Source organism: Aulonocara sp. 'chitande type north' Nkhata Bay, linkage group LG1 (assembly GCF_057382095.1).
Source record: "Aulonocara sp. 'chitande type north' Nkhata Bay isolate Kocher_YH1m ecotype deep benthic linkage group LG1, A_spYH_male_GT1.1, whole genome shotgun sequence".
In the NCBI taxonomy this organism is placed as follows: Eukaryota; Metazoa; Chordata; class Actinopteri; order Cichliformes; family Cichlidae; genus Aulonocara; species Aulonocara sp. 'chitande type north' Nkhata Bay.
In genome coordinates this window covers 13,083,166-13,102,067 of record NC_141344.1, presented here as the reverse complement: position 1 = coordinate 13,102,067, position 18,902 = coordinate 13,083,166, and the positions used below count along the sequence as shown (strand labels likewise).

General features: G+C 39.1%; 1 protein-coding gene across 1 annotated transcript in view; it reads left to right on the top strand.

Annotated features, from left to right (window-relative positions):
* Window positions 1–18,902, top strand: part of LOC147338772 (transmembrane protein 266-like) — a 47,433-nt gene that overhangs the window by 10,695 nt on the left and 17,836 nt on the right. The window contains exon 3 of the mRNA XM_086276269.1: window positions 1,190–1,381. Within this exon, the coding sequence (XP_086132395.1) occupies window positions 1,190–1,381 (192 nt within the window). The remainder of the gene's footprint in view (window positions 1–1,189; window positions 1,382–18,902) is intronic.

Genomic DNA, 18,902 nt, shown 5'->3' with positions numbered 1-18,902 from the left:
AGCCTAAAAAGATGGATGTCATTTTCCCTCAGTTTGTTCCTGCTCTGTCCTCATTTCTCTTCCTTGGTGAAATAGAGCACAGGGGCCTTTACTTTTACCACATTGTTTCTTTTCCTCATCAACTTATCAGCTCTACATTACCATTTCCTTTTTCACTTTGCCCTTTCTGTTGTCAGGCTTCCTTCCCCGCGTCTCCATCCTGACCCCTTTCTCTCTACCTCGCTTCCTTTTTATCGCTTTTACTTTTGTGTTGCATCTGCTTCGACACTTCTAGTTCTCCTCCTGAGCCTTTTTAGTCTTCCATCCTCATTTGTCACTTTTTCTTGTGCCTGTCTGGTTCCAGCCGTAATTGAGGTTTTTTTTTTTTTTAATAACCCCTGGTTTCTTTACACTCACACCACTCCTCTATTTCCCCCTTGCCTTTCACCTTTTTTTCTGACTTCCTTTGACGTTTGAAGGAGAGTGGGGATCCACTCAGCTGACAAAGAGAGAGGCAGTGACGTCACAGCAGACATGATACACCAGCATCTGCTCTGGTCTAAAAATACACACCACAGGGCACACACAGTCAGTCTGCAGCTGCACTCAGCGTTTGTTTTCACCTACACGCTCTGCTGAGATGGCCCAGCTTTTACACAACTGGGGCTTGTGGGCACGCTGGGCTACATGCTGCTGGCCTTAAACCGAACACCCAAGATGTGTTCAGATATTAAGACTCCGGGTTGATGCGGGTGCTGAAATGAACCCCGTGGAGGCTGCAAGGAATGTCAAATTGTTCAAAGCCCTTACTGCTGACTGATAAAATCTGTGGCACTTAGATATCTTAGAAAGTGTTCAAGATTTTTTTGGGGGGGAGTTTCATTTATAGTAATTGTTTATTCAGTTGTCACACCAATTGTCTGAATGTTTTCCTTGTGAAGCTGCTGGGCAGCATAATAATAATAATAATAATTATTATTATTTTAATTGCACCACTTTTTTGATACATACATATAGGTCTTCAACAAACCTTGCCTATTTTCTCTGTAAATTTTTCTTTGCCATCAATGATAAAATTATGAGTTTGATAAAGGTATCTGAAAAATGTGATCATTTCTCAAATAATGCTTGTCTTTTTCTGTTTTTCTCCACTGCGTGCTTGTCTGTGTGCATGTCATTTGTCTGTTTGTTGTTGCTGGCATGTAACTAGCGAAGTGGAGCAGGCAGGTCTGTCAGATTTGGAGATCATCTCCCAGCCGGTGGAGGATGAGAACCAGTGCTTGGCTCCTCCAGTCCAGCTGGTGAGTTTTGGCTACAGAGATCTGCCCCTTGCAGCTCTGGACCTCTCCCTGGCTGGCTCACAGCTGCTCTCCAATGCAGATGAAGATGAAAACAGGGAAGGGTGAGTGAAACTTGTGTTTTATATGTATATATGTAAAATTTGTTTCTCTAAACTCTGTGCTGTCCTATAAAAAACTGCATGAAACATTATTACTTGTATTGGAATTAACAGGGTAAGATTCACCGAGGTACTGCTAATCAAATGTGCTTGATTAACTGATTATCAGCAATTGTGTCCACCTCTGTGAAAGCAGATGTTTGGGCAGTTTGCTAGTTGAGAGCAGCAGGTGTGTGTTAATACAATGGAAAAAAAAAAATCGCCAGTAAAATTTAAGAAGCATGATAGTAAATTAAGAAAAAAGACTGAACAAGTGTAGCTTGTTTGGATGGGTTCCCAGGAGGAAGCCTCTTCTCTCTAAAAAGAACATGGCACCATATCTCGGGTCTGTAAAGATGCATCTGAACAAATCACAAGACTTCTGGAACAACGTCCTTTGGACAGACATGACCAAAGTGAAAATATTTGGCCATAATGCATAAACGTGAATCAGTTGTGGTGAAAATCAAACACAGCATATCAACACAAATACGTCATACCTCAAGCACAGAGGTACTGGGGAGATGATTTGGGTTTTCTTTGCAGCTGCAGGACCTGGGCACCTTGCAGTCACTGAGTGAGCCACGAACTCCTCTGTTTACCAAAGTATTCTTGAGTCAAATGTGAGGCCATCTGTCTGACAGCTAAAGCCTGGCCTAAATTGGGTCATGCAATGATAATGGCTGAAACAGAACAAAATCAAGGCATTGCAATGGCCCACTGAAAGTCCAGACCTCCACTTATTTGAGGTCTAGACTGCTGTGGTCCTGCTGTGGTGGGACCTTAAGGGATCTGAGCACAAACTAATGTCCACAAACCTGAATGAACTGAAGCAATGTTCTAAAGAAGAGTCATACAGAAAACCATTACTTCACGTTATTGCTGCTAAATGTGGTTCTAAAAGCTACTGAATCATGTGGTATACTTTTTCATAGCACTGCATGCCTCATACCTCAGTCCCAGTTCTTCTATACTGTTTAGGTACAGAAAGTAGGTATGTATTAGTACATTTTGCAGTCCTATATTTATATGCACTTATGCTGTTATATATTTTTATTTCATGTGTACTGTACATGTATGCATGTGTCTAAATTTTATATTTAGAGGCATGCAACCTTCCAGTGTTAAGACCATTAACACAGCCATTGTGGAACAGGCACTTAAATCTGCTGTCTGCGGTTATCGCAGCCAACAATGTAGATTTTAAGTTTACATAAAACAGCAGCCACTGTTTGTAGACTTACACACCAACACACACATGCACACGACCCATCACACTTGCATAAATGCCACATGGTATGCAAGATTATCATCCATCATGTGTTAAATCTCCCGCCCCAAGTCCTTGACTTGCTGTCCCCGTTGCTCAGTATTACGTCCATTTATCATTAAGTGACAACCTCTGGGTTGTCCTGCGTCCATAAGTTAACTGAGATCAATTCATCATTTCACGCTAAATATCTGCCCTCCTCGCCTGCCTGCTGACAATAGGAGCCTTTATTGTAAGTGACATTTTACAGTACATGAGCCAGAAGCCGATAGTATCACACACTTAATTTCTTTTACTGTCTAACTATACATGCTGTCACGTTTAATTACTTTATTGAGTCCGCAGTTGATCAAAAGTTGGCAGTTAAAGGTTGTACGCCTCCACGCTTCCAAGTTTTCCTTAGTCTTTGATGTTTAAGTAATTTAAATCCTGAAAATGATCAAAAGCTGTTCCATAATGATTTGTGCTTTGTATCCATATTATACAGTAACTAGTCATTATTATCTTGTGTTTTTTTTTCTTTTATTCATACTTTTCCCTATGACTGGGAATCCTGGACTTTTCCATGATTCTCAGGTAAACTTTACGAAAATGGGACTCAAGTTTAATCAGAATCAGAATACTTTAAGGAAATCGTGTGGCTACAGTTGTTCCAAGACAAAGTACTAGAAGTAGCACTTTGTAGTAGTAGTAGTACTTTACACTCTAGTACTTTATTATAAAGTACTAGAGTGTAAAATGTTAAACATATCTCAGTTACTGTGAGCGAGACAATAATTTTGTCTCAGTAATTGTGTGATACTTACGAACTGCTTATCACAGTCCTTGTTATTCTATCCTTTCACATGATTGTGCAAATTTTAGGTTTGACATATGGATATGAGGTCAGATCACAGCTGTCTTTGAGATTAGTCACAACATTAACAACCTTTTTTTTCACCATGCAAAATCTGCCCACCGTCCAGTCTTTGCATTCTGTCCAGCAACTGTGACTCAAACCTGGCTCTTAGCGTGAGATCTCACTAGGATGCACATAAACACCATAAGCTGTACTACAGGATCCAAAACATGCACACATACACAAACACACACAACATATCCATACATGCTGCCTCATCCAAGTACTCCGTTTGACACCAAATCAGGTCTCACTCCATTGGTTCGCTTCAGTTAGCCTCTCATGGCCAGAAACAGATGGATTTCACAGACGCATCGTGCTGACACTCACACTGCGCCAGTATTACAACCAGTACAGTCCTTGTGTGTCCTATTCCAGATCAGGGTCACTGGTACCATGCATTTCCTTCCCTATACTTAATGGTTAGATGTTTCAGTGTTTGTTGTGAATGTGCTGTGACACCACCAGCTCAGTGTCTGGATTTGGTGTTGTTAGGAAACACTTTAGTGTACAGATATGAATTATGAATGCAGCATTTCCTATTGTAGCTCAACCTGTGACATATACCTGGAAGGCATTTCTTAAACCAAGAGTTATCCGGTAAATGGGTCACGTCCCTGCCGTTGTAATCACAAAAATGAGAACAGCAATCTCTCCAAATGAGCTTGGGTTTGAGGGCATGAGACTAAATTTCTCCTTCTGGTCCAGATGCTGAAAAACTTTAAGAAGCCCTGCTGTAAGAGGCTAGAACAACAGATTTAGCAGACACCGTTTTAAAGGTTATTTTACCAGTGGGCTCAATTTACTCAAAACGAGCTTAGCGTGATGGGGTCACTATTTCATATTCAAGCCATTAGTGTAAAACGTCTGCCTGTAAAAACGCTGCCAGTGGGAGTTGTAAAAGTCATCATTCTTTCTTTTAGCTTTAATGAAATTCCATTTAAATCCACCAGGCATGAGCTTCAGTAACGTGTACTTTGCATCTTCTCTAAACCTTAAACGATGTACTAATCTTTCAAATTAATCACTGTTACCGGTCCTTGTCGCTGGCCTTTGGTTTGTCCGGTTTGTTAGGATGTTCCCATATCTCCTCCTTTGTGGCTAATGTGTAGAAATTTCAAAAACCTTTGCTGTTTATAGGTCTCGTGTCAGATCACATTTTTTTTTCTAAACTATGAGATTTTGAGATTTAACAAAAGCCCTCTGAAGTAGTCATAAGCAAGCACTGGATGTGAAAATCGTAAAATATTTAAAAAAAACAAAGTGCCTACTGACATTAAGGCCATTAGAAAATGCAAGATGTTGCAAGTGTGTCCAAATGAACGCGTCACTCAGCCTGATGCCCTCCAAGACCCGAATCTATTTTATTCTGTGGGTTTCAGCACCGCTGGGCTTTCGGTGATTACGCCTGTGCCTCCGTCTCCTCATTACCGTATCGATCTACCTTTCAAAGAGACAGCAGCCATTAGCCCTCCTTAAATGACATTCACAAACATCACGCCCCATGCCCCATCATCATGTTTTACTATGTTCCCCTGCGGCAGTGGGCAGCTTTCTTAAATCAGCGCTTTAACATCACCTCCCAGTGAGTTGACTTTGTTGGGTCGTAACAGTGTGTACGCACCATCCTGCCCGTATCTGTCTTCGCCTTCAGAATGCAAATGGGAAACACTGGAGTGCATCTACCAGAGTGACTGATGGGTAAACTCACCTTTAGGGAAATGGGGCAGGGGAAATGAACCTTTCTTATGGGCGTGAGGAATGATGAAGTGAAGTTGAGAGGAGGCAAGACAGCGGCAGCGCGATGGCAATCCACAGTCATCAAAATGAAAATGTATGCCGGAGAGAAATCTGTTGGCTGCTCCGCTGACTTTACCTGGGAAAGTCGATTGCCACCGACACCACACCCCCGCAGACCCCGCCACTTTCAGTCTGCATTAGATGGCTCATTGGCTTTCTGAGAGTGAAAGAGCGTCATGAAGAAAACAGTGCATGGGAAATGTTTAGGCATGCTCTGTAGCGATGTTTGGCAAAACGAGAGTGCACGCCCATGAAAGTGAGAATGTCACAAGCATGGTAGAGGTGTTTCATCAACAAGGTGATGGTTCATTGGATGAGGGGCTGAAGTTATTTTCAGTGGCAGTTTGGGAATGTGTTACTGTCAGCTAAACTTTTCTCGTCTACTCATTCCAGAGAGAAAGTGGGTGTAAATGAAAAATATGCAAATTCAAAACAGATATGTTTTCTCTTTAAAGACACAGTTTACAGTAAATTTAATGTACCAGCTTGCAGCATATTTTAAAGTTATTGAACTAATCACTTTTGTTGATGAGATCCTGAAATGAAAATCTGCATGGAAAATAAATCACACATTTATATGTTGGGAGTGGAAGACAAGGCACAAGCTGTTTTTCTTTTTTCCTCTCACAGATTTACAGATTAATTGCAAAATGAAAAGCAGTTTGTGTTATTATGGTTTGCCAATACTATAAAGATGCAGCGTGTTTCATAGCAGGATGCAAGCAGAGGGGATTAATCAAGAGAAAAGGCTCCTGTGTCAAGCTGCCACTGTGTGATGAAGCACCTACTGTCAGGCATGTTCGCATATCATAGCCTTTAGCATTGTGAAGGTGGAGCTGACCTTACTGCTATCTCTCTCGTATAGTGTGCTGCCCTCACTTCACACAGTGGGAAAGTAGTCACTCACAGATCGCCGCTCATTTATTTACTTTTCCTCTCTCTTCCTTACACACACACACACACACACACACACACACACACACACACACACACACACACACACACATACATATGTATATGCATGCATGAACAGAAGGAGAGTACGTAGAGGATATATAGACTGAGAACAGAAAGGAAACAAGGCCAGGCCTGAAAAGCTTTCTCACTGCATTGCGTAGTGGTTGTTATCTAACCCTCTGTAATCATGGTTCACTTCATATTCCAGTTTATACTGGGCTGTCACACCTCATTAGGAACAATAGTGCTCCTTCATTGATGCTTCTGCACATTTAGATAGGCTCTTCTTTCTCTCTCTTTCACCACCTTTTTACATATTTCCATTGTTTCTCTGTATTCTTGCTTCTTCTCTTATTCCCTCAGCTTCTTGCTTCTTTTCACATTCACCGTCTCATCTTTTTCTGCCGAATTTCACACAAAGTACACCTTCCCATACTGAATACCAATCTCGACTGTAACTAGACTAAATGCCAAAAAAGCTCTCTTTTTTTGCATTGCTGTACCACCAGTACAGAAGCCCCTTCACAATCCTGCAGGAACATCCAGGATTGTCATTCGGTGGTGATGTTGAAGAAAGGTGGACAGGTTGGAGATTTCCACCACCAGCTTTCTGTACTGTTGCCTAACAGAATGTTCCTATCAGGAGAGAAGTGGGCGACATTGTGGGAGGTGGTTGTTCTAGCTAGCATCAGGGGGCAGTTGCAGTGTTAGCAGTTTTGGCGCCATGGTAAGTGGAGTGTAGTTATTATTAGAGTTGGGCCCATCCATCTTCCTGTCTAGGAAAAATGCTGGGAGGACCAAGGTGGCGTGGGCTTGTGTTCAGCACTTTCATGGCCGCCCACTCTCCCCATAGTCATCAAGCTGCTTTTGTTTGTTTGCTCACTTTTTTTTATGTTGAAGGGTTCTTTTGGTGCATTTCAGCTTGTATTTGTGTTGGCTGCTGCTAGTGTGCGACTTCATCGGAAAAAGATTTTTGGGCGTAACAAAGAACGACAGAGAAGAAGATCTGCAGGTACGGCATTAATCAAAGGCTCCGTTTTTGGTTTAAACTGAACATAAGACTGATGATGACAATATGATGATGATGACTTCTTAACAAAATTACATATTTTTTGAAAGAATTTCCAGCTTTACCGTATTTTCTCTTATTTTAAACTTGAAAAACACATTTTGAGCCAAATGGACTATCCCTATAATCAGCCAGACAGAAAGTAGACCAGCTTTTTGTAAGCCAACTGCTTGATAAAGCCTATCGTGATGATTAGAACTCTGCGTATAGTGCAAACATTATATAGAATAAAATTTAACCTTCAACTAAAATAAAAAAATTGCAGCAGCTGCTCAGCCTGCTCTGTACCTGAACTTATATCACTTCCAGCCTCCGAGGTCTGATGTGCACATAAAAAGGTATGAAAAGCTGGTCATGGTATGGGGTATGATGCTGACATTGTGCTAAGGGATAAGGGGAACTAGCTGATCTTATTATTGTCTGAGCTCAAGGGATCTAGATAAAAAGTGCAGTGTAAAATTATATTAAAATTCAAGTTGCCAGACCAGTCCAGCCCCTGCTCCTGGACTGCAATTACAAGTGCACACCTGAGCAGTGGAATGATGTCACCTCCCATCGTTGTGATGGGCGCATGGTTGCCAGACACGGAGACAGAAGCATATGTTGCTGATACGGCTGGTCCAAATGTGCAAGGAGTCCAGGGTTAGGTACCAACACCAGATGGTTCATCTAAATCTGTAGTGAGCAGGGGTGGGGGGGAGGAAAAAAAAAAGGACTCCTACCCTTTACCACCCAACAGCTTTAGGCCAGGGTTCCAAATGTTCTATTTTGGAAATAACTACTGGCCCATTTGCAAGTCTTAGAAAGTGGTTGATGAAGGAAAATAAACACTTCCCTCTTTATACAATCACAAACAACTCTGGAGTGATTTTGTCATCAAATTGGTTCTGAGATTAGACTTTTTAAAAACGTGGGCATGAACGAAACTGTTACTGTTTTGAATAGTGGGACTTTTAAACCTTTCTTGTTAAAACATCTCAGAGCAATCTTGATTTCATGAATATGTCAAATAAGAAAGACGTTTGTTAACCTGAATTTGGAGGTGTGAGATCTGTGCTGCTAGTTAGTATTTTTGTTGATAGCACACTATTTTTACTCAACCTGCTTTAACTTTGTTAGAGAGCAAAGATTAAATATTGAAGTCTTACTTTTTGGAATAATGCATTCTCTGAAGGCTTTCACCCGGTCGAGCCAATTTGGCCTGATTTAATTAGAGAGAACGGGAAGTTGTCTGAGACGGCGACCAGGGAGTGACCGTCCTTCTCGTTATCTCCCAGACTTCTTAATTCCTCTGCCAATGGGACAGCTGTAGGCCTGTATAGTGTAGGAGTTCACTGTTTGCCAAATCACAATTATCCATAACTTTTGAGGAAAAATAAACATGGTGAACCTTTACTGCCAGGGATGGCCTGAAATATAAACCAAAATTTTTAGATTTTGAAACGATAACTGTATAGATGATAGATTCTGTAGTTTGCCACCCTGCCATTACTGTTCCTCCTGCAAAGCAGTTAATTTAACACTAAATCACTATGTGTACATTGTTTTATTGAAACTGGTTTTCATACAATAATTGGCCTGCTCATTTACCATAAGATGCAATATTTTTGTCACAAAAAATGGTAATTTTGATGCACAAAACGACCAGTTTCTAGTAGAAAGCCATGCCATATATACCACATATAACCATGTTCACATTGCACATGGCACAAAGGAGAAGAGTTGAAGTGTCTGAGTAAAAGTCGAGACCACTTTGAAAGTTTTGTTGCAGATTTCTGTGTGTTTACATCTGTATTTAAAGCATAATTTATCTAACAAACTGATATCTTACTCCCCAAAACAAAATAATTATATGTGATCTGTGTTCATTAAAAACAAAGGTTAGCTAATAACTGTGCATGAAACACACTGATACTCAGAAAGTTTTGCTGGCTGAAGAGTTTTACTCATTTACTATAACAAAAGTGGTTGCTAGGGAAATGGTAGTTTACTTAAATTTTGATCTTAAATGCTTTCCTGATTAGTTTATGGTCTAATTTGCTAGTTTTTAGTTGTACTGACTACAGCCTGATGTTCATTTTTTAAGTCATGGTCCCCATTAGATTTAAAAAAGATCTCAGTCAGATCTACCCCCTTTCTCACCAGTTTTGGGTTCAAAACATCACAACAACCAAAATGCTAAGTTCGACACATCATGACAAGGCTTCTCTATCCAAGTGTTGATATAATAGTGGCTTTGTCCAGTCTAAGAGTATATTTCTATACATACATACACACACACACACACTAATCAATGTGTGGGACTCAAGTCATCTAAAGAAATCTCTTAAATGTTGACACCTGGCTTTTTAAAAAACATTTTTTTAAATATATTTTAGCCTTTTTTAAGAGGGAATAGTAAGGAAAGCTTACAGTAAATCAAAGATAATGTGTGCTCCTACTAACCTTTGGTATATGGGTTGCCTGCTGAACCAGCTACAGTAGTGTGCTTATTTTAATCTATCTCATAATAATTAAGACACAATTGACATCTTTTATTATGAATTTACTTTTCTTTTGGTCAGTGAAAATTCGTATTGTATTGTGTATTTTTTTTACTCTGTACTAAAGCAGTAGTGACATGGCACATGTTAAGATCTAAAGAAACACATGGAGATTTCAGTTTCTGATGTAAAGTGTAATAATATTGATCCTTAAAAACCAATTTATTAGAGTGTTTTGCTCAGCTGCATCCTAAGGTGCATGGTCATTTAGCTCTGTTATCAGGGATATGTGAAAGTGTTGTTTTGAAAGCACCATGCACAGTCTCATTAGTCTTTCTTGTCCATGAAGTCAAAACCTGTCAGGTTTTGTTTCCTGCATCTTAAATAAGCAGCAAAATGGTTTGAGATTTACTCAATTCTGAACTGACATCCATAACGATCTGCAGTCGTGACGCTATACTGATTAAAGCTTGCTGTGATTGGGTGCATGCACCCTTATCAGTGCACATATACAGTATGCGATATACACACGGAATACAGAATACATCAAATGCAGGCATACACACACAGAGACACACACGCGCACATACTGACCTTCCAGTCCCCTTGTAACATACAAATGAGTCTTTCCTCAGCGCTCCCACGGGACTCAGGGGGGAAGCTGAACACCAGTTGCCCTTGTTCGTTGTGTTTTGCACTACTCACGGTAAACTTAAGCCTCTAGCTGCTGCAGGTTCAGCGTAATCTAAAATCTTTCTTGTAGCCTACACATAACATCAATGTGATGTCTTTTAGCATCAAGCTTAAAGGCTTGTAATTATGCAGCTCTGGGAAGTATGGCATAAAATGCATCTATAACCATATAAAAGTAGTATGGTGGCATTCTCTGTATGACTCAGTCTCAGATTCAAAGATGTGTAGTGAGTGAAAATTGGAAATGAAATGTAAAGCCCTGGTTCCTAGCAATAATAATTTAATATAATTTAATATAAACGACACTAGTTAAGACTTTTGAATGTAAAATTAAATTAAGAAACAGCTGCTACTGGCAGTTCTAAAAAAACTACAGTCTCCAGCTTTGTAGTTGCTTTGTGCCTCTTATAGGTCTTTCTTTGTAGGTTGGCTTCACTTTGTAACAACGAGTGATATCAGACCTTTGATGCAGAGGTTGTGTCCCTGGCTTCTATTAGAGTTGCACAGTCATTACTATTTGTTACTTTTAAAAACATGTAATACTTTATGTTACTTGAGAACTCTGTGGAGAAAGTAATGTGCTTCACTACCCATTACATTAGCTTTGCATTGCTCCACAACACTGACAGATGGCCTCTGATCTCTGATTCACTGTAAGAAAATCAACACCTGTACTGGTATAAAATATTAAAAATCCTTATCCTAATAAGAACACACACAATATTTCTTTTAGTCTGTAAATTTGTAAATTTTCAGGTTTGCTTTTGTGTACACTGGCTGTCACCATTTAGACAGTAATCATTTAAACTTGAATCCTTTTGCCTCTACCGGCGCTGTGCAAATAAGTGAACGATTAGTATAAATAATTTGCCCGTCTGGAGATGTTGTTTATGTAAGAAGGTAAATGCGGTACTAAAAATGCAGTCGCTATATTTACTTTTAGATTGCAAAAGTCAAAGAAAAAAAAGGAGTCAGTGCTTTTCTGGTGTTTTGGGGCTTACCTTCTCATTGCTGATGTGTTGTGATGAATGGCACACAGGCATTGGTAATGGGGAAACTTTCAAATGTAAAATTAATTACCTGCAATCTGACAGCATCGGGAAAACTCAGCATGTATTTTATGCTTAGCTGGTACGCCTTCTTTTCCAGGCTTGCCTGCTGTCAAGCTCTGTCTGTTTCTATGCTTCCTATCTGGTTCACCATTTTTATTTGCTGGGACTAAATTTGTCATTGGCGGGTAGAGACTTTGCCTAAGGGATGCACATAATCATTACTTCAGAATAAGGCTTTTATCCCTTGTCTTCTTTTTTGTTAAAATCAAATTATGTAATTCTAGCAGTGCCTTTTCACAGTATGCTTTATCACACTCTGTAGCGGTTTCTGGTTTGGTACTAACGAACTGTGCTTTTGTCTTACACTTGTAGAGTTTCCTCCAATTGTTTTAATGATATACTGTACACCATGCTAAGATATGTCAAGTTTTTGGCTAATAACTCTTTGTAAATCACCTTTTTGTTGTGAAAATTATATTTATATGTCTATGAAACTCTGTTGTATTAGCATTTAAAAAAAAATTAACTAAAGAAGTGGGAACAAGTTATTTGTTTTATGACAGGCTGTGTGTAACAAACTGCCAAAAGATGCAATTTGCAAGTTGTCTGTTATATGTAGACACAACAATGGCTCATCCTTTGTGTCAGGTGTTCCACATATTTATTGGAAAAGGTCAGGTACGAGGACTGGAATGAAAATGAGTAAAAAAAGCAGTTGAAGTCCAAAGAAAAATGTTTAAAGAGCTGGAAAAGCATGAAAACTACCATAAAAAATAAATTACAAGAAAATCTGGCTCCTCTGAATGCACCTACGTGGACCTCAGGGCAGCAGCGCATGTGCATGAAAATGGCTCAGGATGATAAAGATTAAGCAAAGAAACAAACAAGACAATAAATGCTAAATTAAATGAACACAGTGCAGCAGTTTTTGTTCTCTGTCTCTGTATGGGTATAAATGTGTTTGTTCCACCGGGGTCACATTTCTAGCATAGCACTGCAATATAAATAAGTGTTGAGATGATCTCACTTAACTTCTAAATTCACACTCACACTTCTCTTCCCAGGATTAGCTGTCATCGCTATTTTCAAAGCTCCTTGGGCACCTAGCCAATAATAGAACTCAAGTCAAAGAATTTTTTTTTTTTTAGTAGTTTTGGCTAAAAATAAAAATTACAGCAGGTTTTGCCCCAATTCATTACATCAGATATCACTAATGCATTGCCAAGATTCAGCTGAATTTATTACATCATGGAAATGCAGTCCAGTCCATCAGGTCACTATAATGTGATACCACCATTAGCTGTAAACTAGTTTGAACAATTGACCATTAACTTGGCTCTCATCCCATGTTTAAATCCAATGATTATGAATCAAACCAATAAAAAAAGGAGAATTTGTTCTATTATTAATAATTATGAATTTAAGTCTTCACATCTCCTAAATAATAATTTTAGATATTTATACATCCATAAAGAAATTAACAACAACGGTTCATCAATCAAGCCTCGTCTTTCCTTAAGCACAATAAAAAGTCTTGAGTTTATTGTGTTGCCATTGCTGATAATCTGCCAATATGGCAGAATAAAAGGAAGGATAAAATAAGGAGACGCAGAAGTATAGCACTTGAACTCTAATATGTACAAAGAGTAAACGTTTAAGAAGCATCTCTGCAGTGGAGTACTTTATCTGATGAGACCATCAGGTGCTGTTAGTCTGACAGTCCCAGTGTTTGGTGGCTCACTCGACATGCTCGTATTGATCACTTTGCCTGATTTAATCTCCCTCCTCTATTTCCCTGTCGAGCTTCTCTCAGTCTCACCAGTAGAGGGGAACACTGACAGCTATATCAACCTGCTAAATGTGCACTGATATCAGAAGGGATGCAGAGCCAAGGGAAGGAGCGCAGAGAATAGCGAGATAATAGCAGACATAAAGCAGAAGTGTAGAGAGACAGAAATGCAGAAATATCTTTGTGTTTGTGTTCAAATAGTCTGTCGTGCAAGTTGACCAAAAATTACAAAGGCACTATAACTGTTATTTGGTAAATCAATATTAGGTTGTGAAAAAGCCAAAGACAGTCTGAAAACAACCGGTTTGAGGGGTGACCTTGTCCACTAAATGTGCTTGTCTGCTACTGATTTGGGCCAGGTGGTTCTGTCAGACTGTCAGGGCCGACGGGGTCAGAGAAACAACATTTGCCACTGTTCTGTTGCTTTAATAAGACTCATTAATATACTGCATGTGTCACCAGCAGCGTCTGACTGCGTCCCCTCTGGGCTGGGCTAGTTTTGGCATGACATGAAGTTAAGGACACACACAGTCGCTGAATTCAGCCTATTTGTCATACATATCAAGGATGAGTCTTCAAACCGCCTGTGAACTCTCACCTCTTATTTATCTGTGTTGTGTTGTATCGACTTGCGTGGTCCTTTATCCTGTATAAAGCAGGTGGATGTTATTGATTTTGGACAGATTGTTCCACAGATTTATTGCTTTGCTGACTCATTTTAATATCCTCACATAATAGATTCGATCTTGAATATCTTTTGAGGCACTATAAACACATGAGTTTACAGGGACTATTTAGGGCTTGTGTGTGTGTGTGGGGAATTGTGCATATATACTAAACTATAATAAATGACCTATTAATTTCACCTGGTTGGGTAAACCTTCTCATGTTTATTGCACATATGTGCATGGTTTATCCTTGTCTTCGAGTTTGAGATATAATATGACTGTCCAGTGCCTCTTAATGGCCCATGGGAGTAATACATTTTATCTTGCTCCATGAGCAAGTTTAGATTTGTGCTTAATGATTCAGTTTTAGCCTGCTATCCATCAGAAAAGGAGCTAGCTTCTCATTTAACTCAATGTATGCCTAGTTCTTTTTGATGTTACTTTATATTTCAAGCTTTGATTTCTTGTTTGAAGAAACTCAAATCTGTCAATTTTGCTTGGTTCCCCTCTGACTACACAATGTGTTGTTTGCCAGCTTACTGGAGATCAGTACAAGCAGTTTTCTTAAACGATGATAATGACTTCATTAGAAGGCAGTATTTGTAAAGGTGAGTTGGTCATTTATTATGAGCATCAATTTTTAAAATATAATAATCATACTGTAAAAAAAATATATATATATTTAGTAGGGGTGCAACGATATTCGTATCGATATTGAACCGTTTGATACAGTGCTTTCGGTTCGGTAGGCATATGTATCGAACAATACAACATTTGTAATTTATCAACTTTCCTTCTGACGATGCTGTCTGTGTTGAGCGCTCAGTGAATCTGCGTTCGACTACTCCGCCTAGGCTGCACTGTCGAGCGCAGATCCACAGACAGCATAGTCAGGAGGAAGAGCGCAGGGCAAGCTAGCGAGACAGAAGTTAAGCTCTCCTTGCAAGATGGACCTCCCCCACCCTCATTCAGATCTGGCGTTTGGAATTATTTTGGTTTTCATGTGACGTATGACCCTGAAGGTAAGTGAGTCATGGACTAAAGTAAAACAGTATGTTGGATGTGCCATACAATGCTTAATTACATTGGTGTGAACTAGTGTGTTAGCGCAGTTAGCTCGTTAACGTGTTGGCTGTCTAGCCCCATGCACTGGGCGATCGGCGGTAGCTCGTTAACGGAGATTTGCCGTGTTGTGGCGTTAAGGTCATTTCAACGAGATTAACCTGAAAGCACTAGTGGGAACACAACGAATATGACTGCACATTTACGCCGACATCATCCTAGTGCAAAGACAAAAACAACAAGCATGCTACTAACTTTACCCGAGTCATTTAGACAGCTGTTAGCACGTGATTCTCCTTATGCTGCTGAGAATATAGCCCAGAAGAAGCGGATAGTATAGCTTTTATTTTGGAAAGAGACATTTCTCTGTAATAAACTCTCTTTTCCAAAGATGAGTGATTCCTCAATCAGATACAGGGCTTGCAAAATCGCTAGCCCGACGTCCCGAAGCTAGCGATCTTTCCAGTCGGGCTACAAAAATCTATCTCTTCCCTGCCCGTCGGGCTATTGTAGGAAAAATATATGTCAATGCTTTTGCATTCTTTCAGAAATGTAGCTGGGTAATTATGTCATTGGCATCGGTGAGCCACTGTCAATATGTGACATATTGAAATCGCGTTTGAATTTGCGCTTGTTTTTTTGCTTTCACTTTGCAATGACAGCACTGATCTGTGAGTGATGATAATTTGTGCACCAATTCCTCTGACATCGTCTTATTAATCGTTAGCTTACTATGCAAACATGACAAGTGAAATCTCCCGCAGCAAGCTTAAACATGTGAGAGGTTGATCGCGCAGAGAATCGCTGAGCTTATGTGAGTCCGTGTGTAAAAGTAGCAGTATATATATTTTAGTTCTGCTGAGCCAAATAAGACAGGTCGGGGTGAAGAAGTGACAGCCAAAGAAAAGCTTACCACAAAACGGAGAAGTTATGACAAATGAGACTATAAGGCAAAAAGAAAGTGCAGCTTTATGGTTTCATGGACAAAATAATTTCTGTGGCTGCAATATGATGAGCTAAATAACCAGGGGTGCACATAAGTGGTCCGCAGGTGCGCATTCGCTGTCAAAATAAAAAACGTGCACAAGGGTTAGGGTTAAATTTAAAAACTGTACTTTTGAGTTAAAATATATATTTATAATTTTAATAAATGACAAATTAAAAAGGCATGAACATTTTTTTGTATCGAAAAAATATCGAACCGTGACACCAAAGTATCGAACCGAACCGTGAATTTTGTGTATCGTTGCACCCCTAATAAATAAATATAAATATATATAAATATATATATATATATATATATATATATATATATATATATATATATATATATATATATATATATATAAGCAATGAAACAAAAAAACAATGACAATAAATCTGCAGCAGATTTTGCAATTAAATTTTTTTTAAAAGCTTCTCTTCTTTTATGAGTCAGAGATGTATCTCTTGTTTGTATGGGGGGTTTTTGCAGTTCCTCTGGGCAGTCTGGCCTTGAGGTGAATTTGCTGGGATATTTACTGAAAATTGTGGCATTGTGTTAACACACATCTGGTCCAACAGCAGCAGCAAGGGTATATATAGTTTGCACGAAACTTTCCTTTCACATGACTGTATCGTTATGCAACTTCTTTACCATGATTTGCTGAAGCTGAATTTATCCAAACTTGTTTCATTTAAAGTAATTATTAAATAATTATAAGTACAATAGATTCTTGTCAATTCAAGTAATGCAAGTAAGGTATAGTTTTGAAAGGATAAACAAGGCCTTGTCAAATCTAAAAACAGAAATAAATGAAAATATACCAAAGTAAAGCAGTCTCTCTCCTTTCATCTCAGACAGTGCTGTCATAAAGCTCCTCACCTGTCAATATGTGCATCCAGCCACTACATTACTGCCGTCTTGTGGCTGGAGTCAGTTATTGGCTGAAAGCTGTGCTTATTTTAATCTCGTAAGAGACTGCAGCTCTCTCTGTTTTGAGTGTGTGTCTGTCTTCCTTTGACAATGACAATGATATAATGTTGTTATATCATTAACAACATTAACGTAAGAGCCTTCTTTTTTCTGCACATGCAAGGCAAGTTGTCGCTGGGTCTGCTCTCAGTGCTGTGAGATCAGTTACGATCTGCACTTTTTGTAGAAACACAGCTAGCATAGCATAGCTAGTAAACCAGTTTCAGTGATTTTTCTTTGTAACAGATGATTGTAACAGCTTTGCCCTGCTAACCACCATGGCCAACTTGTATGATGTATACAAGATTAAATTTAACTCATTTAGTACATTAGTAAGGACAGCTTTGACAATGAATGGCGAGGGGATGGTACCTCTGATTATGTCCAGTCTAATAAACAGGCAAGGTGACCAAGTGTAGGGTCAGATTAGCATCTATGAGAATCTCTAAGTGTAATAAGTTTAGCAAGCTGCTTTGCCAACACTCCACGTTTGTTTTTCATTCATATTTTAATCCACCCGTACATACTGACAATTAACCATGTCACACACTACAGCAGGTTTTTTGTTGTCAATATTTCAATATACTTTGTTTAAAATCGAGATGAACAACTGATCTTTTTCAGTGATCCAATTTATCTTATTAAATAGGTAAATAGTAGATGCTTGTGTGTACGGGGGGGGGGGGGGGGTTCTGGTTTCCTGTCTGTGAAAGTCACCGTCGTAAGCCATAGTTTGAAAAACTACTCCATGCCTTCAAGTCAATCCAGACATGTCTCTGGTGGAAACAAACTCGATTTCCGGACGTGAAACTTTTACCATAGGATCTGACGGTCCATAAAAGTGCATCAAATGATTTCATGCTTCATCAAACCTCTGCAAGGGGGTAAAAATAATAATAAGAAAAACATTACAAGTACTATAAAACTCTTTGAGGGGGAGTAGTAAAATGAAGTGCAGAAAAATGAAATATTATCCTCACAACAATTTTAAAGGGTACAGTCTTCTCAAGCTTTAATGGATCACAGCAATTATGCCAAAGTCAAGCCAATTACAAAGAAGAGTATTAAAAGCAATTTTTAAAGGCAAGGTCCACATCTTGGTAAATTTTACTGTATATCCCTTCATGGCAGTGGTGATCACTTTTAGATACCATAGAAAGCCTGCTTTCCTCATAAATTGGCATATTTTTCTTTAAAAACTTTTTTTCCAATCTTGCCATGTATATTATACAATTTTATACAATTTTTATAGAGACCCTGTCCTCTATTCCAGCCGCCACCACGCATGGCCAATAAATGCTTGGGGTCCCAGGCCAGTGGAGGTGCACCAAGGACTAATAAACTTTAAACTACAGCAGGGTACAGTGCAAAGTTTGCAATGACAGTGGAGGATACCTAACATTATTAACATTATTAAATTTACAATAACATAATGGAGATGACCCACTGGTTGGAGGGAGGCACATGCTCCCAACAGACCCTAGTAACACCACCGTCAGGGGCGTGCTGGGTGTTTTTTTTTTTTTTTATATATATATTTTCTTCATTTTTTAACAAATATAGTGATGAAAAGTAAGATCAACCTTCAAACTTTAAAAGAATAGTTGCTTTGCATTGTATACACCTAACATGAGCAGCAGTGCACAGGTTGCTAGAAGAAAAACTTGCATTGCATGGAAGAAACTAACACACAAGGATCAGTGTTTTGGAGATAATATTTGTTTGCTACAAGAGCAAGTTCTGTTTGTCTGTTTTGGTCTTAACTGCAAACAGACCAAGTAAAAAACAGT